Source organism: Delphinapterus leucas, chromosome 7 (assembly GCF_059928025.1).
Source record: "Delphinapterus leucas isolate spDelLeu-1000000601 "Yukka" chromosome 7, BTC_Dleu_Yukka2, whole genome shotgun sequence".
In the NCBI taxonomy this organism is placed as follows: domain Eukaryota; kingdom Metazoa; phylum Chordata; class Mammalia; order Artiodactyla; family Monodontidae; genus Delphinapterus; species Delphinapterus leucas.
The window spans coordinates 10849235-10871687 of NC_143135.1; the positions used below are offsets into that span (position 1 = coordinate 10849235).

The 22453-nt window shown below is 49.1% G+C and overlaps 1 protein-coding gene across 11 annotated transcripts in view; it reads right to left on the bottom strand.

Moving 5' to 3' along the window:
* STX3 (syntaxin 3) overlaps window positions 1-19003 on the bottom strand; it is a 150387-nt gene extending 131384 nt beyond the window's left edge. For 4 of the 11 annotated variants that reach the window (XM_089914767.1, XM_089914768.1, XM_022591889.3 and 1 more), the window contains exons 1-2: window positions 18544-19000; window positions 1632-1715 (exon numbers count right to left, since the gene is read on the bottom strand). In XM_089914767.1, coding sequence (XP_089770893.1) covers window positions 1632-1715; window positions 18544-18573 — 114 coding nt within the window. In that variant the 5' untranslated portion in view covers window positions 18574-19000. Of the gene's footprint in view, window positions 1-1631; window positions 1716-18543 lie in introns of all 11 variants that reach the window. The other 7 variants (XR_016393782.1, XM_022591893.3, XM_022591887.3 and 4 more) reach the window with 5 other exon arrangements.
* Window positions 19004-22453: the final 3450 nt, after the last annotated feature.

A 22453-nucleotide genomic window follows, 5' to 3' on the forward strand; every position in this document is an offset into this window, starting at 1 on the left:
TGCAATCTTCATGTGATCCTCACAACAGCCTGGAAAGGGTAAGTACTGCCATTCCCAGTTTCCAGAGCAGGAATCAAAACCCAGCTGGGTTAAGGAACCTGACCAAGGTTAACTGCTATTAAAGGCCTGAGGATAGATTCTGACCAGGTCTTGGAGGCCAAGGCCCACCATCTTCCCACCTCACAAGGAGTACTGCCTCTCGGGGCCCCTCTTATGGGTTCAGAAAAGAGGTAGGATACTGTTAATGGAGAAGAATCCTTATCCTAGGAAAGAAGTTAATGTAACTGGTTCTCTAAGGCAAGATCAGAGGAATGAGCTACAATGACGTCATGCATCTCCTTAAGTCCACCCCCAGCACTGAACAGAAAGACCTTTTCCTTCCACAGTCCACACCTAGAACAATACTGGACTCACAAAACTCAAGCATTGTTTGATCTATGACTCCTCCACCAAAGAGATGGACCCACCCATGGAGAGGGTGGGGATCTGTGCAGTATTCACAGCCAACTTCCCAATCAGGTCAGCACACACTCAAGTTCGCTCTGAAACCTGCTTGTGACTCTCACAGATGAACTGGCATAAGCCATCAAGTCCCGCTCCGCTCCACTTAGAAAAGAACTAGAGGGTGGCTCTTCCACACTCACAATCCGGATGACAGGAAGCACCCATACCTCCCCTGCAAAAAGAATATGACGCCTTTTTATATATGCAATAAAAAGCCTAAATAAAGAAACCATAATATGGTGGCAGAAACTTCAGTGCCGGAACTTCTTGTGGCTCGGTTTGGTTTTATTGAAACACATGTACGTCAGATGCTACATGGAATGTTTTAGAAACACTAACCCATTTAATCCTCCTAATAGCCCTATGGGGAATTACATTATCAATCCCAATGTACAGATAAGGAAACCAAGCCTGTTAAGGAAACGTTCACAAGATCAACAGCTGTCAGAAGCAGGGCTGAGGTTTGAACCCACATTTCCCTGGCTTCAAAGGCGGTGTTTTTGTCCATGATACACAATGCACCCCAACCCCCCACCCAAGCTTCCCATCACTCACTGTCCACCACAGCACCTTCCAACAGGACCCTCTACATCAAAGACTATGTGAATCTGTACACACGGGACACCCATGTTTGCTTCTGCTGAATTTCGAAAAACATAAACTGGTGGTTTCTTGGTTTCTCAGTTATCACCAGAAAAGTCAAAGGGATTGAATTTTTGGAAACAACAATTCTGATCTACCCGAATCACAGGCCTAACAATGTAATGAAATGCAATTTTTTTTTTTTCCCCACACTTGTGGCTGGGCCCCCAGGGTTGGTTCTGTATTTAAACTATGTAATTCAGGCAAGAAAGGATATCATTAAAATGTTGTCATGTAGCGTAAGACTTTAAAAGCATCTCTTTAATATATATAATTTACCTTCTCCTGACTTTCTCGGTAAGATTAAAAATCCTGCCAAGTACTGAAGAAACTCTCCGTGTAACTTCTTGGTGTGTCCATTCCACCCCAGCAAAAGACTGACTTTCCTCTGCTACCCTTGAAAGATCTGGGGGCTTTTATTCTTTACTAAGGAAGTTGTGTTTCCTTATGTCCATTCAGAAAAAAAATACCGGAAGGGCACCTACCTCAGAAAAGAACTCATCCATGAAAGCTGTGTTGTCAATAGCAACCTCGACCTCATCGGCATCGTCATCCTGTGTCAGCTGCTTCTGTGAGAGACAAAAAGGAGGGTGAGACCAAAAGCACCAGAAATAACGAACAGCACTGAATGCTCCCTAAAGACCGGGAGCTATATCTGTAGTGAACATTTTACATACATAATCTCCTTTAAAACTCAGAACAGCTCTGTGATGTATCAAACTCTGATGTCACACTGTCTAAGTTTAAATCCTAGCTCCATACTTACTGATATTTTTACAGGGGGATGAGGGTAAGAAGGGAGCAAGTTACTAAACTCGCTGTGCCTAGGTTTCCTTATCTGTAAAGTGCTAATAAGAACACCGCTTACGTCATAGGTTCGTTTACAAAATAAATGAGCTAATGAATATAAAACACTTTGGCACAGTGCCTGGCATACTGTAACTACTCAGTAAATATTATGTTTTGGTGGTGGTGGTATTGGTGATGTTACTATAACTCACTCCAGTTGGAGAACGTAAAACAGAGAGGTTATGTAACTTGGCCGAAGTCACACAGCTAAAATGTTGGAGACAGGCAGATTCTAGCCCATCCTTTGGATTTGGACCATATGTTCCTAAACTCTTCTCCACAACGTTCAGATGCATGACCTACCCTACCGGGGATCTGTATTAAGACAGTCCCAATTCCTCCAAAGCACTAGCTTCAAATCATCACAGAAGGAGCACACATTTTCCTGTTTTCAGAAACCACCTACTGCAAAGGAAACAGCGCTGTGTGCTGTTCCCTGTCAGAGCTCATGTTTATGGGGAAAAGGAAGCTTTCTCGGCAGCCCCCAGCAACCCCCGGGGACCCCGGCTTTCATAATCTCATTCAGCTACCTCTACAAAAGCACAAAATGGCTATCTAAAGGAAGTGCTTCCATTCCCACCCAGCTAAAGGGCCTCGGCGGCTTCTGCATTCTTCCCAGATGCTCCTCCCAGACGACTGCTGCATTGCACACAGCCCACCTCTAAGCAAGGAAGACCTGGTTGTCGGGAGTGGAGGTGGGGAGGGGGTGAACCCCTTGACACCTGCTTCTCCACACCCTTCAGTGGCCTTTGGCCTCCTAAGCCAAGACATGTCACTCTCAACATGGGAACTCCACTAGCAAGGAAAGCCACCAGGGGCCTCTTTCCTTCCCCTGCTACCATCCCCCAGACCTGCTACAGCAGATGGAGCTACCGGGAATTCCCACGGAAATTTGGGACTCTCCAGCCATCTGGGGAGCCTCTTCTGACTGGATCCTCTGTAATCTCATTCTCTGGCTTGTCTGCAACCATCAGCAACCCAAGCTTAATAGCCACATTCAAAGGAACTGAATTTGAGGACATTGCTACAGCCCCCAACAATCACCTTCCTAAAACTTAGGACTGATCCCGTCCTTTTGCCACTTAAAGTCGTTCAGTGATAGTTCTCAGGATTGAAAGTCCCAGGATTGCAAGTCCCAAAGCCTAACAGAGCATACGGGGCCCTTTAAGATCCAGTCCCGCCCACGTTTCTCCCTCTACGATGCATCTCTGGACCAGGCGCTTGGAAACTCCTAGCACTTCCTGGACACACCATTCTTTCATATTGCTGAACTGTCACACAAGGACTTCTTCCTGAAATGCGTTTGTCCAGCTGGCAAAATTTTATTGAGGCTTTAAAACTCAATCTCGAACAAACTCCTCCCTGATCTGACACTCCCCGACCCCCCATGCAAACTTGAAAACCTCCCTGAGCTCCCAGTGCATTTTGTGCAAACCTTCCACAGCATCAATCCCAGCCCTCTATTAATTATCCCTTCACTTATCTATCCTTCCCCACTGACTGTAAACTCCTGGAGGGTCAGGGTTGCCTTATGTATCCACTGGAGAAGATACTTTGAGTGTGTGCCTGCCCAGAACACCTCCCTTTGTGAAGATAACCCCGACCTTCCCCACATGATTCTGGGAAGGTTATCAATCACCACCCAAGCTCCCTGAGGATTTTGAATTGTGAAGTGAACAGAGCCGAGTCAACCTATAGCAGCACCCAACAGAGATACCTGCTTGGTTCCCAGGGCTACCCTTGTTTCTGTCCTCCCTAACCCACCCCTTGGCTTAGAGCTAGTTCTATAGATCTTCCCCAGCATTCTTTCAATGAGTCCAATAGTATTCTTGTAATGCTGTTTTTTATTCATTTAGCCAGAACCGGCTTCTGTCACTTGTAATTAAAATTACTTGTACTTGGGAATTCCCTGGCGGTCCAGTGGTTAGGACTCTGCCCTTTCACTGCTGAGGGCCTGGGTTTGATCCCTGCTCGGGGAACTAAGATCCCACAAGCCATGGGGAGTGGCCAAAAAAATAAATAAGTAAAATAAAATCACTTGTACTTGTCATTAATTAACTTATTCCGCATGTATACTGAGCACTTACCATACACTATATATGTAACGGGAACTTAATCAATTCTAGTTGAATAAATAACCCCTACCAGAGACCGGCAGCCTGGATCCACCCAGCAGTTTCTAAAGTGTGAGATAAAATGCTCCTTTTATCAACTATCATCAATACTTGGGCCTCTCAGCAGCCTCCAGAGAGCTCCATCTCCCAAAAAGGATCTCGGAGGTCCTCACTAGAAAATAGGCACCTGGTCTCCCTCCAGGAAGGTGAGTTAACAAGCATTTGTTGAGTTTCCTCTCTTTGGAGGTCTTGTAGAGACCCCCACTGAGGGGATATATCCCATGTATGTGTGTGTATAGACACACATGAGGGTGTCAACTCAGTTTTCTTCAAATAGGTACACGTGCTATGGAAATGGGATGAGGCTGCCGTCATGGGATGGACTAAGGGAAGGTTTTGGAAGCTGGGAACACCTGTGTCCTGAAGCGTGGGACACAGGCCCCTAGCCCTCCATCATAACATGCACTTTTGAGACCCCTGGAATTTGTACAGGGATTCCCCACCCAAGACGGCCACATGTTGGCTTTGAACAGGCTCTAACAGGGCAGCCTGGGCCACCTCCAGTGAGAGGACATGTGAACTGGGAAAAAAGAAGTCTTGGGTCACCCACAACCAAGGTCCAAAACCTGTTATTACCAATAACTGGCTGTGAGGCCTCTGTCAAGTCCCTTACTGACCTGAGTTTACCTGTAAATGGTGATACCACCACATACTTTATGACTTTTACGAGGCTTGGAGGAGTTCATATGTGGAAAGCTTCTAGCACAACACAGGGCACACAGCAGTGCCTAATAAGTGTCAGTTTCCCCATCACCTAGTTGTAAAGACGTGATGTCTAAAAGTGTGTGTTCTCCTCCACGGAAAGGCTCACACAAAGGCTTAGTCAAGAAGATCGATTCTGCAGCATCAGGACCACCAGGGTTCTATAACTGGCTTCTCTTCATGCTAGTCATTGAGCCTTAAATACTGGGCTCAACACCTCTGAGCTTCAATTTCCTTATCTACAAAACAGGAACAAAAGTGTCCACCAGGGCTTTTGTGAGGATTAAGTAAGATAATAATTTTAAGTTCCTTACACAAGGAATAGCACACGATAACATCTCAACAACCATACATGAGATCCAGCAAAGTTATCTTCTCTATAGCTTTAATCTGGATCTAAGTACCCGTAAACAGGAAAGAAAAAAAAAAGATATAGAACTTTTAGAGCTGAATGCAACCCTACAGATTTCGATCATCAAATTCTCTCACTTAAGAGATGGGTAAACCAAGGCCCAAGACCAAATAATGAGCTAGTTACTGGAGCAGCCAGGAATAGAACCCAGGTTTCTTGATTCCCATCTTCCCGTGCAGAGTTTTTCCCACTGTAGCGTGCTGCCTCCAAAATATAAAATTCCAGAAAGAGGCCATCACCCCAGGTGATCTAAGTCGCGTGACGCTGGAACCAGGCTTCTCCGGAAGGGGATCTACCAGATCCCAGGGCAAGGGTCCTTCCCTTCTGACACATCCGCGCTCTTACAGACTGAGAGGCCTCAGGGACCCCAAGGGCAAGGAAAGCACATGATGCACTTTATCTTCAGCCCACATGACTGGGCACCGCCAAGAAGAGAACTTTGGCATCTTTATCAAAGCATCAAGGCATGTGATAATAGGACCGTCAGAGTAGCTGCAACGCCAGCTGCAGTAAAGAACGTACATGAGAACCACAAGCCCCACCAGCCACTTCCTCTCCCCCGACCTCCTGCTGCCTCTCCTGCCAAGAGATGGGAGATACCACCAATGACTCAGGCAGCACTGAGCTCGAATCTGGGCTCCAACTCCCGCCCCCCACCCCTCACATGCACCCCAAATCTCAGTGAGGACAGCCAGGGCTATGACTCTCTCTCTGGACACAGTGGAAAGAGTTCAGGGGCCCAGGACTCAACCTGCAATTCCTCTCGCTCAACCTCACTGCCTTTCTTGCAAGGGCCTTCTCTGTCATCCTTAGTCTGTTCGACTGTGGGTCCCTCTTCATCAGCTCCTTTAATAAAAATAGTTACCACCTGCAGAGCCCCTAGGAGGCGCTAGGTGGCCGCCACACTCTGGCTGCTTCACGTACGCTGTGTCAATGAACCCCTCCTAAATTCTGTCATTGAGAACCTGCAGGGCAGAGAAGTTCTCATTTATTCACGGCCTCCCAGCTACTGATGTGCAGAGTCGGGGCTCACGCTTTGGTTGTTGGTCCTGAGCCCTTGTTAATTCCAGTGCACCCCACTCACAGCAGCCCAGCCCTGCAGAAAGTGGGGCTGAGAGAAAGGCGCTGGGGGCCTTGGGGACGGCACTTGTCTCCACTAAGCCTTGGTTTTCTCACCAAGTAAGGAGCTTAGCTTTCCAGTGAGGCTTTGTGGAACCCCAGGAGACCTCCGGGGTGCCTCAGAAACCACGCCGGGAGGGACCTGCCCGGTGGCACAGTAGTTAAGAATCTGCCTGCCAACGGAGGGGACACGGGTTCGAGCCCTGGTCCGGGAAGATCCCACACGCCAACGGCGCAACTAAGCCGTGCGCCACAACTACTGAGGCTGCACTCTTAGCCCGTGAGCCACAACTACTGGAGCCCACGTGCTGCAACTACTGAAGCCCGTGCACCTACAGTCCGTGCTCTGCAACAAGAGAAGCCACCGCAATGAGAATCCCGTGCACCGCAATGAAGAGTAGCCTCTGCTCGCCGCAACTAGAGAAAGCCCGCGCACAGCAAAGAAGACCCAATGCAGCCAAAAATAAATAAATAAATGTATAAAAAAAAAGAAGAAGAAACCACCGGGGGAAGTCAAGCAGGTTGGCCCGCACCCCCTCTTCAATCCGCATAGCTTCATTTTCACCTGCTTTTTACACTGAGGTTGAATATAAGATTTCATTTTCAGAACGAGGCCTCTTACCAAGAGAAAAAGGAAAGAAGGGAGGGAGGGAGGGAGGGAGGGAGGGAGGGAGGGAGGGAGGGAGGAAAATAGGAAGGGAGAAAGAAGGAAGCTAGCTTAGCTAGTTGGAAAACCACCAAAGTAAATGAATGGATGCCTTCTAAAGAAAAGGGAAAGAAGAGGGGGTCCCCTCTCTCCTTTACAAGTTAAAACACAGCGGCAACGTACGTTTAAATAATCAGCAATTCCTTAAAGATCATTACAAATCAGATCGGCAAGATAGAAGGAACAAAGAGACACAAAAAAATGCCATCCCAAATGAAGAGGTCACCGTTTACTGGCTCTCCCATGCCCTCCCTGCCTCAGGTGTCAGACCCCAGAAAGACGAGAGGGTCCCCGGACAAGAGGGGAGACCCAGGAGCCCTCAGGAAAGTTTTGGGGCGAAGGAAATAATAACAGAAAGGATGGGACCAGCAGTCTGGACTAGGAAGGAGCATCTGGTCCTGACTTCCCCTTGTGGGGTATTAAAGGACGGTGGCCGGTGGGAACAGGTGAGCACAGATTCCCGCACCTCCTTCTCTGAATATGTAAATAGCTCTTTGCTTGGGGCTATAAACTCTTCTTTATAAACCCAGATCTTCACCCAATAAATCCGATTCAAAGAGACAAGGACGCGTGATTTTTCTTGTCCCTGCAGCCTACTTCGCCCACCAGCCTCCTTCCAGGATGAGGGCCTGTGGATTCCCAAAGACAAATACCACCACGTCCAAGGATTCCAAACACAAACTCATGCCCTTGCACCCTCGGCCCAACATCGGGTTTTTCCAGTCTCTCTTCTCTAATTAAAAGAGCCAGGGGCTTCCCTGGTGGCGCAGTGGTTGAGAGTCCTCCTGCCGATGCAGGGGGCGCGGGTTCGTGCCCCGGTCCGAGAAGATCCCACGTGCCGCGGAGCGGCTGGGCCCATGAGCTATGGCCTCTGAGCCTGCGCGTCCGGAGCCTGTGCTCCGCAACGGGAGAGGCCACAATAGTGAGAGGCCCGCGTACCGCAAAAAAAAAAAAATGGCCCAGAAATTCTGAGGAAGTGTCAGCTCTGAATAGGCACTCAGTGTTCTCTGTCCCCCATTTGAGAGTCAGAGGGACTTTCTCCTATGCCCCTTCTCCCTCCTACACTGTGGTCTCTTCCAGCAAAACCCTCCCAGAGGGAACACTTCCCCTTTCCACCGACTGCCTCTTCCCTAACACCTGCGATAGAGGAAATCAAGCGATAACGGTACCCTGGGTGAGCCTCGCACTTTTACTTTCAAGATGATGTTCTGGCTGAACAGTCTGAGGCAAGAATTGGCCCCATTTGGAGATGAAGACACTGAGGAATAAACCCAAGGCCAGTGAGTCGCTGGACAACTGAACAAGAGGCAAAGTCCCTGATGGCCCTGCTCCATGCGTTCTGCCATAACAATGATACCACCAGATAATATGTGTATTTTGTTGCAGGCACTCTTGTGGTTTCACACATATTATTTAATTCTCACGGCAACCTTATGAGGGACAAATAGGACTTTCCCCATTGACAGCTGAGACAACTACTTAATTAGATTAAATAACTTGTCCCAGGTGATTCAGCTAATAAGTGGCAGAGTTAGGACTCAAAAGCAGGTGTGTGGGAGCCCAGAGCCCCAGTTCTTACCCTCTACACTCTATTTGAAGATGCCCTTCCCATGCTGGATCAGAAACACGCCCTCACTTATTTCAGGGGATGCTGCAATGTCAATACAACTAAATTGATCTAATCTATATGCATGAATGAAAAAGACAGCAGTGCATATAATCCCATGAATGTGCAGGTATGTGGAGCTATATCTGACTGCCTGAGTTGAAAACCCAGCTCTGCCACGTAAGTACCTGTGTGACCTTAAACAAGTGACTTAACCTCTCTGAGACTCGGTTTCCTTGTTTGTAGCATGAATAATCTGCTCATAGAACTGTTGTGAGGATTAAATTAGTGAATGCATGTGAAGTGTTTAGAGCAATGCTGGGTACATATTAAACTCCCAAGACCATGCCATGCAGACAGTTTTCTCTAAAAAGTGTTTCTGCAAAAGATGCGACTCTAATGCCAATTCTCAGAAGGTGGCAGCAGGACCCTTAGAATAAGCTAAATTGTAGTTCATTTATTTGAATGAAGTCATTTCTCTACTATACGGATTTAAAGAAATAAACCTCCTCCTGAATTTTGCTTTTGCAACATTCTCACATATTTTGACCTTTAGTACTCTCATTATCATTCATTTCTAAATAGTTTGTCATTTCCATTTTGGTTTCTTTTGAACCCAACTGTTATTTTATTTTTTATTTTTTTTTGTGGTACGCGGGCCTCTCACTGCTGTGGCCTCTCCCTTATGCGGAGCACAGGCTCCGGACACGCAGGCTCAGCGGCCATGGCTCACGGGCCCAGCCGTTCCGCGGCATGTGGGATCTTCCCGGACCGGGGCACGAACCCGCGTCCCCTGCATCGGCAGGCGGACTCTCAACCACTGCGCCACCAGGGAAGCCCCCAAGTGTTATTTTAAAAGGTGGTTTTAAATTTCCAAAGTGGGTAAACCTGGGGAGGACTGTGATTGTATTGTTAATTTCTAATTTTATTATATCAACATCAGGGAGCATGGCCTATATGACTTAACATTTTGTGGAATTTGACATTTTATTTATGTCTTAATACATGGTATTTTTTAATCTTCTATGTGTGCTTGAAAAGATCTTGCATTCCATTTGTTGGATACAAAAATCATCAAAGTTTCATCCCCACATGCCACGTTAATTCCTCTGCTTTTGTTTCTCAGGACCTGAGCTAGGTCTAGAGAAGGAGCAGGGAAAAGGGATGGAAGTTCATCTAAAGAGAGGAAGGAGGAAAAACAAAACAAAAATGCCCTGCGGGCAGATGTTGTCTATACTGACGAGTAATCTGTGGCTAGGGAGGTTAATTCATCCAGAATCACAGGGCTAGTAAGGAACAAAGCCAGGGCTGGAACCCTGCTTGGTCCAACCCAGTGTTCACAGTGGGTTTGTTTTTTTGTTTTTTTTTTTTTTTGCGGTACGCAGGTCTCTCACTGTTGTGGCCTCTCCCGTTGCGGAGCTGTGCTCTGGACGCGCAGGCTCAGCGGCCATGGCTCACAGGCCCAGCTGTTCCGCGGCATGTGGGATCTTCCCGGACCAGGGCACGAACCCGTGTCCTCTGCATCCGCAGGCGGACTCTCAACCACTGCGCCACCAGGGAAGCCCCACAGTGGGTTATTTTAAAGAAGGATCTTGGGCTCTCATAACCAACCACCTCGCCTACTACATTCTCCTTCTCACTCACTACAAGGTCCCATCCACAATAACAGATCCATCTGTCCATCTACTCAGCCAACAGTATTTATTGAACATCTATCATTTCCCAAGCAATAGTACAGAACGCTGGAGAAACACAGACCAAACTCAGCATCCCCTGCCCTTTGGAACCTCATGGTCTCAAATGGGAGGCAGACAGGCACACAGGTCATTGCAATGCCATGTGGTAAATGATGACAGCACTTAGCACAAGGAATTGTACACCCAGGAGAAGATGGGGCACACCACGTCACCTGAATTCAAGGCGGAGCCCAGGGAAGGGGGAGGTATTAGAAAATGGATGCAAAGGTGACTTCTGGGGAAATTTTGAAGGTTGCATGGATTTACGCAAAGGATACCTACAGGAAGTCCATCTGGGGTGAGAAGACCACACCTTTTCCTGCTTTCCCTCTCACCCCAGGAGCGTTCAAGGAGATTCAAAGGTTACCCTCTTCTGCTTCCTCCCCTACCGCAGCCTTCTCCACTTTTTCCTGACTTCCGCCCCCTCCTCCCACCCCCCACTGCCCCCTCAGCACCCCACAGTATCCAGTTGCCAAGGATACAAGAAGGAGGAAGGAGCTCAGTGTCTTCTCTAGTCCATCCTCAGCCCCTGCCCCGCAAGCCCCTCGCCCTAATGGTCCTCCTAGAGCTTCACTAATAGTTATAATACCTAACAGTTACTGAGCACCACCTGGGATGAGGATTCTAAGATATGTGCCTTATATTTATTTACCAAGGCATTTAATCTCTACAAGAATCTTCTGGGGGGCTTCCCTGGTGGCACAGTGGTTGACAGTCCGCCTGCCGATGCCGGGGACATGGGTTCGTGCCCCGGCTCGGGAGGATCCCGCAGTCCGCAGAGCGGCTGGGCCCGTGAACCATGGCCGCTGAGCCTGCGCATCCGGAGCCTGTGCTCCGCAACGGCCCGCGTACCGCAAAAAAAAAAAAAAAAAAAAAAAAGAATCTTCTGGGGACCCTCCCCACCTTACAGCTGAGAAAACTATAAAGCATAAGGATGCAAGCAACCTCCCCAAGACCATGCAGACAGCGAGTGCCAGAGCCGGGAGGAGAGCCCAGGCAGTTCGCTGCAGAGCCCTTGGTCTCCACCACCATGGAGTGATGCCTCTTAACAGCAAACCCCACCCCCAGCTGTAGACTGCAGCGCCCCCCCTCCACCCCCGCCACCCCCCCGCCGCAAACATCCAAAGCACTAAAACACAGATGCTGTACCAAAGAGGTCGTGAAAAATGAGGAAAGACTGAGAAACTGTCACAGCTCAGAGGACGCTGAAGAAACATGACAGCTCAATGAAATGCATTATCTTGGGTGGGATCCTAGATCAGAAAAAGGGACATCCACGGGAAAACAAGTGGAATCTAAATAAAGTCTAGAGTTTAGTGAATAGCAATGTACCAAGGTCAGTCTCTCAGTTTCGACAAAGGTACCATCATAACTTGAGATGTTAACAATGGAGGAAACCCAGGAGACAGGAACTCTCTGTACTATCCTTGTAACCTTTCTGTAAATCTAAAATTAGTCTAGAATAAAACGTTTATTTCTAAAAAAAGCCATAGTCTAGAATAAAACGTTTATTTCTAAAAAAAAAAAAAAGCAATCTTGCTGCTGTACCGCGTTGCCCTGACCCAGGGCATATACCCAGACCCAGGGCATATACCCTGACCCAGGGTATATGACCCAGTTGCCATATACCCAGATAGTATATGTTCTACTAATCTCTTTGGGTGGGGGCTGAACCTTACTCACGTCTCCAGATGGAGACAGGAGAATGTTGCCATGGACACGGCCCAATGCCAGAAAACAGGCTGACCTAACAGAGGAGACAGTGATGAGGGGAGGAAGCTACAAAGGGGCCTAATGTAAAAGGCTACAGAATCTCCCAGCAAGTTCATTTGTAGAATATCCCCGTTCATCCACTGGACAGCAAGGTTTACAGCTTTCTGAGCTGTGGGCTGGGAAGTGAAAACACAGGGGGAATGAGGCGTGTGTGGTCTGGGCTCTGAGAGAGGAGGATTTAACATAACATTACGTGGCTGCTTTTACGTATCGACAAAAATAAAGATTTGTGGAAGCCCAGGGAAGGCCTGGTGAATGCCAGATCTGGAAGCGTCCTTGCAGCGATGACATTGGAACTGAGCCTTGAGGGACATATAAGATTTTCCAGGGGAAGAACGAGGTTGCTAGATTTTCACCGTGGTATCCACATCTTCTCCTTCACGGTCTTTCTGAAAAGGGGCAACCCTCCGTGAGGTGTTGGGCTGGGGTACAGCTAGGAGCCTTGGAACTCATCCATCCTCATCCCAGAGGACAGAACAGTGACCTCTGGCTTCGTTAGCAAATTCATGGGTTCCCTGAGTAAACGCCGCACTTCAAGCAGGTAAAGTTGCCCCAACCCAGAGGGGACGGAAAGTCCTAGTGATGAATCCGGGGTGTGTAAGGGCCAAGGTGCTGTTGATCAGTCAGTCAATGGACAAGTGTTTACTAGGGGACTACCATGCGAAGTGCTGGCCCTAGGACCCCAGAAGAACGTCCCATCAGCCACCGCATCAAGGGCATACAGTGTAGTTGGGGAGATGATTATATACAGTGTAGGGTGATAAAAATAAGCAAGACAGACTTGTTCAATTCTTGATCTCACCACTTCCCAGCTGGGGAATCTCAATCCAATCTGAGCCTCAATTCCCTTAGTTGTAAACTGGCAATAATATATAACACCATCTTGCCTTGTGGAGTTCAGAGGATTAGAGACAAGGTGTGTAAGCCACCGAACACAAGTCCTTTCCGACAGTAAGTAGCAGCTCAATAAATGATCATTGTTACTGCAGTTGATACGGTGACACCAACAAGTAATAGAGCCATCGATCTTAAAGACAATGGGACCTAGAAGGCAAAAGAGTCCAACCCATAAAAAACAGATGGAAGGTGGTTTCAAGCCCACTTCATGGTAAGAAGAAACCCCGCTGACTTAACAGAAGTATCAATATTTCACTGCAAAGCAACATGCAGCCCATGAGGGCTGCCGGCATGGAGGGGGCATATTCTAGGCTGCGTTTAGGGAGCGTTACCTGTAAAGTGAGTTTTGGAAGATGGGCAGGAATTTTGACAAAAGGGGAAAGGAGCCCTGAAGGGAGAGAAAACAATATGAACAATTGTTTCTTCCCAGGCTCTCGCCAGCCCCCCCCACCCCTGGCCTCCCCACCCCCCTCCCAGGAATAAAAATAACACTAATCCCCGGCTCTCAGCCAAGCATTTTCTCTCTGGCTTCTGGCTGATGGGTCTGTAATCCCTACTCAATCCCTATCACTCTCATCTCAGCCCTGCTCATGGCAGAACAGCTCTCCCAGGGGATGAATCCTGCCAAGGAGAGGGAGAAAGTGAGGAAGGAACCACGGACCCGTTAGCAATCTTATCACCAAAGGATGGAATCTCAATGGAGAGAGTCTCCAGGCAGTGTGTTACAACCTGGCCGTGATCCAAAGCACCTGGCACGTAGTAGGGGCTCATTAAATAGTCTTGGAAGGAATTAAGCTCTAAAGGGGACGTACAGCTCCGTGTTTCTGATGGTTATACTATAACCGTGCTCCTGAGGAACTCAAATGGGGGAACTTCAGATGGGGAAGGAGGCCAAGGACAAGCCATTTAAGATGCAGTAAGACACAAGACAGAACAGAAAGAGTGAAAAGGTCAGTCTGGTCTTTAGGGCCTCAGGTGGTTGATTTCATTAGCACGTCCTTATTGGCTCTGGCTGTGGAGGAACCAGCAAACCCCAAGATGTTTCCAGGTCTCTACAGATCAATCTCCGCAGGGATCCAAAGTCCTTGCCCTCCATTCCATACATCACAGCTTCTCTATGAGCATTATCTACCTTTGAAGTTGGGGGTTCTCTTTTCATGGAATATACCCCTTTGTTTTCCCTATATGACCATGTATTCTTTCAGACCAGGACTTTGTATAAGAACTCTGCCTAGAATTCCCTGGCGGTCCAGCGGTTAGGACTCGGTGCTTTCACTGCCATGGCCCGGGTTCGATCCCTGGTCAGGGAGCTAAGATCCCACACGCCATGCGGCGTGGCCAAAAAAATTAAATGACTCTGCCTAACAGGATGCCAGGCACGCAGAGGTCAAAAAGCACCGATCGTGCTGTCTGTGTGAAGCACTCGCCAACGGGAGAACGGGTGAGAAAATCCAGGATCCTTGCCTTTCTTCTTAGGAGACTCCCCATGCCTCTGAAGGAATTAGATTTCAGCCTTAACATGAACTTGAACAGGAGCATCGCTTCTTCTGGGAAGAGCCCCCAGGCCCTAGTGCCCTGTCCCCAGGGGCTGGCCAATAGGGTCTTCCTGCGGCTGCTTCTGTCCCAAGGATGGGACACTGTGTCTGTTTCTTGTGTGTCTCCCTAGCTGACTGTGACCTCCCTAAGGCCCAGGAGTATGTGTTCATTACCATCCCCATCCCCAGCACCTATCAGAAGGCTTAGGACACAGTAGGCGCTCGTTTTTTTTGCTTGGGGTTTTTTTTGGCTGTGTTGGGTCTTCATTGCTGCGCACCGGCTTTCTCCAGTTGCAGCGAGCGGGGGTCACTCCTTGTCGCGGTGCACGGGCTTCTCATTGCGGTGGCTTCTCTTGTTGCAGAGCACGGGCTCTAGGCGCACGGGCTTCAGTAGTTGCGGCACGCGGGCTCAGTAGTTGTGGCACAGGGGCTTAGTTGCTCCGCAGCATGTGGGATCTTCCCGGACCAGGGCTCAAACCCATGTCCCCTGCACTGGCGGGCGGATTCTTAACCACTGCGCCACCAGGGAAGTCCCTCTGTAAACATTTGCTGAATGAAAAGAGGGCCAGGCAAGAGGTTCCTACATGGGAATTGTCTGGACTCAGCGGATCCAAAGTTCAGCTGGTGAGAAATCAGGAGGAAACGCCTTATGAGACAGGCTGGGTGTAGGCACCGCACATTCCTGGCAAGCCTGTCTGATGTCCCTGAAAGGGCAGGCTGCTGGGATGGCCAGCCAGGAGGAGCCATGCAAGAGATAAGATGAGTCAAGGCTTGTGACTGTAGCCTCAGGAAGGGGTGCCCTTCAGTGTGGATGCTGCTCCCAGCAGGTCAAGTTTGGGGAACCCGAATTTACTGTGGTGGGTGATTATCACGGATTATCTCGTTTCACCCTCAGTGACCCTATAGGGAGGGTACGATGACCCACTTTAGAGGAGTAACTCTAAGACCTCAGCCCTATGGACTTCAGAGCCTCCCAGTGCTTGGGACAGGCTCACAATGAAGCATCTCTAGAAACACACATCCTCAGAGTTGATGGAGGCCTTGAATCTCCTCATGTGCTTCCCCTCCCCTCCAAGAACACTCAGATTCCTACAACATGTAACATCCCAACAAGCTTCTTGCCTCCCTCCTATGTCCTGCCAGCCCAGCCCAACCTCAGGCAGCTCTGACTACCAAAAACGCTTTCTACAGAGCCCTCATGTCTGCCCATCAGCCTCGCTTCTTCACTCTTCACGTCTTATCCTCCTATCTACCCGGAGCAGAGCTGATCCCCTGCACGTGACAGCTCTCCAGCTATCTGGAGGCAGTTAACGCCTCGCCTCCCCCAGAGTTTAGAAAGAGCCCCACAGCAGAGATTGCACCAGGCTCAGGGTAAAATTGGTTTCATGCAGTTAGCAAACGTTGATAAAAGGAATCGGAGAGACAAGATGGTTATCTTGTTGCGGGGGTGGGGGTGGGGGCGGGGGGGGGTCTCTCTCCCAGGGGAAGGAGGGGCTGGTTAGCGGAGGTGGGCCAGAAGCCAAAAGCCATCTAAACCTTAACAACAAACAGTCTTCAAGAAAAACGTTAATATTGCCAGAAGGGGCTTCTGAGATCAGCCAAACTCCTTGCTTTCCAAAGGGGGATTGGAGGAGCAGAGAGGTAAAGTGACACCAAGGAACACAGCTCTTAAAGGGCAAAGCCACAATTGGAATCCTTTGAACCCACAGCCAGGGCCTCTTGCACAGTGTTACCACCCATCCCCCTGCTCCACAAGGCTGGAACAGCACCTGTGATGTCAGAACAGCACTGCCATCATAACGGCGTCGTCTACAATCTCACTTCCACCACATCCCCAAGAGGGAAAGGGAGAAACACAGCATTAGCTCCATTTTACAGAAGGTAACAGTGAGGATTGGAAAAGCAAAGGGACTTGCTTGGGTTCCTCAGCAAAGTGAATTTATACTTGGAACTCAAAGCTCAGTTAAGGCTCTGTGCTGTTTGTTGGCAATGGCCGTTGAAAGGGCCGTGGGAGGGACTTCCCTGGCGGTCCAGTGATTAGGACTCCACGCTCTCACTGCCGAGAGCACAGGTTCCATCCCTGGTCGGGGAACAAGACCCCGCAAGCCGGACATGGAATGGACTTCCTAACGTAAGGAAGGGCGCCACCTCCGCCTGCTGTCCAGTTCTGCATTGTTTTGGGACTGCCTGCTGCGCACTCCAGGAAGATCTCTAAAACCACACTCTTCTTCCCTTTCTGCCGCCCCAGTCAGCGTGCTCCAGGGCAAGAGGGGTCAGCAGCCTGGGTTCCTCCCCCGGCTGAGCCCTCACCAGCTCTGTGACCTGGGGCGTCCCTCCTTCCCAGTCTGAGCTCTAGTTTCCTCACCTTTAAAAACAGAGGCAATGAATTCTGCCCTGACAGTAAACGGGATGTTATGAGGCTCAGATGACAATGAGCAAGTAGGAGGCTGGGAGGCTCACTCCCACCATCGGTGGCTGCCCCTTGGCCTCCATCACTTCCCCATCACCCCGGCCTCCTCCGCAGCCCTACGACCTAGAGCAGGTGAGAGGGTCAAGAAGGTCTCAGCCAAGACAACGGAGGAGAAAGAAAAATAACTGTGACATCAGCCCAGAAGCCCCTCACACTTGTACGAGGCTTTATTTTTCCGGAGAGCTTTCGCAGTGACGAGCTAAGATTTACCGTTGCTTAGTCCTGTATGTGCCAGGCGCCGTACAGAGGGCTCTGCACACTCTCTTGGGTTTAGTCCTCACAACTACCCATTTGAAAGATGACATAACTTCGGCTCCAGGGTTAAGTACGGGATGGCTGGTAAGTAGTGGAGCCAGGAGGCAAACCCAGTTCTATCCAGTCCCCTGTTCCCCAACCTTCAATGTGCTCATGATCACCCGGGGAGATTTATGAATAATCAGATTCTGATTCCATAGGTCCAGACTGAGGCCTAAGCTTCTGCGCTTCTGACAAGCTCCCAAGTAGATGGACTACCTTCTATCACGGGCTACATTTTAAATTCCGTTAAGACAGAGCCTGAGTCACCCAATCCCCGGGGCTTAGCACTGGGCCTGCCCCACAGAATACACTCAATAATTATTTGTTCAATGAATCAATGAATGTTGGACTTAACCCATGCTTTAACACTTTTCTATACTAAGCCCCATTATATCATTTGATCTCATAACAAATCTCTAAGGCATATCAATCTCCCTTTGACAGATAAGGAAACAGGCTCAAAAGAGTACGTAGCCTAAGGTTTTACATCTTTTGTGCAGCAGAGCCGGAAACGATCTACCTTCAGATCCTTGGCCCTGACCACAGCGGTCCCAAGGATGGGGGTGGGCGTGGGAGGGGGGAATTAATAATTACAGACAGCTGGGTGGTGAAGAGCTGCCCCCCGCCCCCATCCAGGCACGTGACCAGCTCACAGCTCGGGAGGTCACCCACTAGAGCTGCTCTCCGGGGGCGAGGGCAGTTGTCTTAGCGTCCCCCAGGAGAGGAACGAGGAGGAGCATGGGAGGAGGCGGGTCCTGGGCACAGTGCCAGGCAGCATTGGGCAGGTGGTGAGTGACCCTTGACCTCACAGAGAGCCCCGCTGGACCCAAGCACCCACCACCTCCCGCGGATCCCATCTCTAGACTGATGCTGTCCGGCTTGGGGTGGGGGGCGGAGACTAGAGGCATCCAGGGAAATTGCAGCCTAGCGATGAATCACCGGCACATGACCCCAGAGAGGAGGGGTGGGTGCGTCTGGGGCTTGGGGAGGACAGGCCTTGCGCCTGCCCCGCACTCCCCCCGCCCAGCCTCGATGTGGGGGAGCGAGGGAAGACCCTCTCCCGCGCAGCTCCACCCCCGCAGCCCCCGGCCCGCCCGGTTCCCGGGTGCGGCGGGACTCACGGCCTTCAGCTGCTCCAGCCGGTCCTTCATCCTGGTGCCCAGGCGCCCGGAGGCAGGTGAGCGCGTCCCAGGTGAGCGGCCGGAAGTGGCGACCGGGCCCGGCCAGGACGGAGGAGCAGGCGGAGGCGGGCGGCGGCCGCGGGCGAGAGGGAGCGTCCGAGGCCACTGGAGGTTCCGCCGCGCCGCCTCTCCGGCCCAGCCGGCGCCGCGTACTCCAAATCCGGCTCCACGGCCGGCGCCGGCGCGCAGCGCTGATCCGCCCGGCGGACCCGCCCCTTACCTGGGCCGCGCCCCGCGCTCCTCCTTAAAGGGCCAGTGCCCTGCCGCCGCCCGGCCACCCTCCACGCCTCTCACTCCACCTCCCGTAGCTCTGGGTCCCCCGATGGAGCAACAATGGGAGATCCCGCCGCGAGTGGGTCTGTCTGACCTCAATTCCATCCTTTCCATTCAACAGCCATTCACTACCTGTGCCGGGCTCTGTGCTAGGATCCAGCCCTCAACAGACTGATTCATTGCTAGGCGGCGCCAACATCCCATACACGAGGAACTCTAAGACAACGTGATTCGTGCCATAACAGGTGGGAGAGAGAGAGCAATTAATTCTGCCTGGAGGAAGGGCATTCCAAGTTAAAGGAATGCTCACGGTCCGGGGGACTGCGTGCTGGAGCTGAAAGAGTGTGTTCCTCGTGGAAATAACTGGAGGTGAGGCGGGGTGGGGAAGGCTGCGACGAAGAATTTGGATTTTATGATGTTGGCAGTGGGGATCCTTAAGAGAAATGCAAGCAGTTCAATGATGAAATCAGAACACCTGCCACTAACAAAGTGTATACCTTTGGCAAGTTATTGTTTCTCTAGGGGACTCCGTTTCTGTATCTATAAATCAGAGATATTACCCACTTCCCAGTTTGCTGTGGGGCCTTGTTGACAGAGGAGGAATGACTGATTCGTCACCTGTGGAGCAGAGCTGTAAGAGGAGGATGTGCGTATTGGAAAGCTTAAACTTTCCTACCTGATCCCCTAGGTGAGTAGTACCTGATCCCACTTTCTGAAAAGTGGGCGGTTTCTTCGCACTGCCCCTCCGTCTTTCTCCCCTCCCTGGCCCCACACCTCCACCCTCTCTTCCCTCTTCCCAGTTTATCTTCCTTCTTGGGAACAGATGACATATCCAGCAGATATGGAGTGGAGCTCAATAAATAGGACTGACAGGCCTAAGATTCAATCCTCAAATCAGGGAAAGAATCTGAGCTATGCATCCAGATTAAAGGGCTGTAGGACTTCCCTGGTGGTGCAGTGGTTAAGAATCCGCCTGCCAGGGCAGGGGATACGGGTTCGAGCCCTGGTCCGGGAAGATCCCACATGCCACGGAGCAGCTAAGCCCGTGCGCCACAACTACTGAGCCTGCGCTCTAGAGCCCTCGCGCGACAATTACTTAAGACCACAACGAGGGAAGCAGCCACCGCAATGAGAAGCCCGTGCACCACAACGAAGAGTAGCCCCCATCCACCGCAACTCGAGAAAGCCCGCGCGCAGCAACGAAGACCCAACGCAGCCAAAATTAAATAAATAAATATTTTTTAAAAGGGCTGTAAATATTTTCATAATTCTAACAGAACTTTGCCCTGTTCTGCAATCTTAGCGCTTGCTCCGTGCTGACTTCATCCCCTCCCATGAAGATATGGTCTCTAATCCTCGCTCTAGTCCTGCACACTTCCTTCTACCCCAGGCGCTCGCTAGGTGAATTAATTTCCAGTCTTTGGTAAAGAGAAGGCTTCTGCGCCCCCTGGTGGTCATAAATGGAAACGGTAAGCTAATCAGAAATCGTATTCCACCTCCTTTCCTTAACAAATTTTTGTTAATGGGGATAGCTAAGTTTCCGCGCTTCAGGAAAAGAGAGTCTTCTGAGGAGACAGATATGTGAACAACTCTTTACATTAGACGTCTGAAAAGGACCACAGGAAATGATCAAGGATGGCCATTCAGCCTCTGCCTGAATGCATTTTAATTTTTTCAGTTTTTTCAAACACTCAAGCATCTTCTCTGGTTGAACAGTTCCAACTGTTGTTTAAAAGTGTTTTGTTATATGAAACAAAAATTTTCCTTCCTATAACTTCCACCACTGTTTCTTGCTCTTCGCCTTTGTCCAAACATTTAAGAAATTTAATCTGTGCTTCACAAGACGGGCTTTCCATGGAGGGACAGTAGCTATGGAGCCACAGAACGATTGCTGACACATAGCCAAGAGGACTGAGTTCTAGACACATTTTCTGCCACAAAACAGCTGTCACTTGACATCGCACAATCTATTCTCTCATCTGTGAGGTAAGGAGGCTGATCAAAACTAGTGATTCTCGAACTTTTCAAGATCAAGAACATCATACGTTCTTTATTTTCATTTGTGGATATCTTGTTTTGAATGATTCCACATCCCTTAGAAAATACATTTACTAGGTAATCAGAATTTGGTTTCCTCAAACTCATAGATACAGAGAACAGGTGATTGCCAGAGATGGGGGGCGGGGAGCAAAATGGGTGAAGGGAGTCGAAAGGTACAAACTTCAAATTATAAAAAAAGTAAGTCCTGGGGATGTAATGTACAGTATGGTGACTATAGTTAATAATACTGTATTGTATATTTGGAGTTGCTAACAGAATAGATCCTAAAAGTTCTTATCAAGGGTCCTCTCTGCTCTTGTCAAACTTGTTTTTATAAACTTCTATTTTATATTTTATTTTGGTATATCAATCTTGAGTACTTTATTGTCAGGTCTTCATTGGTAACCCCCTTCCCTATGACAGTACAGTGTGTACTCAATTTTGGAGCATGGAAAATACATGTACTTGTTTTGTACCTGTAGTTTGGATATATAATTGACATCTTTGTGCTTTGGTCTTTCCAAAATTTTAAGGCTGTAATGAGGAGTCACATTTACAATCATCAATATATTCTCTACAGTTCTCTACAATGAATATGCTCTCTTAATTAAATTATGATGCTGGAAAAAAAAAGTTCTTATCAAAACAAAAACAAAGTTGTGGGCTTCCCTGGTGGCGCAGTGGTTGAGAGTCCGCCTGCTGATGCAGGGGACATGGGTTCGTGCCCCGGTCCGGGAAGATCCCACATGCCGCGGAGCGGCTGGGCCCGTGAGCCATGGCCGCTGAGCCTGCGCGTCTGGAACCTGTGCTCCACAACGGGAGAGGGCACAACAGTGAGAGGCCCGCGTACCGCAAAAAAACCACACACACAAAAAAACAAAGTTGTAACTATGTGAGGTGATGGATATACTGTGGTGATCATTTTGGGATTAACATACACACACTACTATATAGAAGATAGATAACCAACAAGGACCTACCGTATAGCACAGGGAACTCTATATTCAGTGGTAACCTATATGGGAAAACAATCTGAAAAGGAATGGGCATATGTATATGTATAACTGAATTACTTTGCTGTACACCTGAAACTAACACATTATAAATCAACTATACACGAATAAAATTTTTTAAAAAATCATTACGTTGCACACCTTAAACTAATGCAATGTTATATGTCAATATATATTTCAATAAAACTAGGAAACAAAAAAGAAATTTGGTTTCCTAGGAGAGGATGTTTCCATGAAGGGGAAAAAAAAAAAATGACCTTTTGGTTAGCCTATGTGGCCATAACAGAAATGACCATTTGATTTTTCTTAACCTTTTTACACATTGAAAACAGCATAAAGAGCGCTCTTAACTGCACGTGGAGTCCAGGAACCCAGGAAGGGAAGCATCAGTAGAGTTCTCTTCTTATGACTTTCTATTCGAAGGGAGTTGTCACAGACTTCAAGCCTTTTTTAAAAAACTCCTATTAGGTATGAACCCTATTTTGTTCATTTTCTGTTAATATTTTCTCTTCCTTGACAGGCAG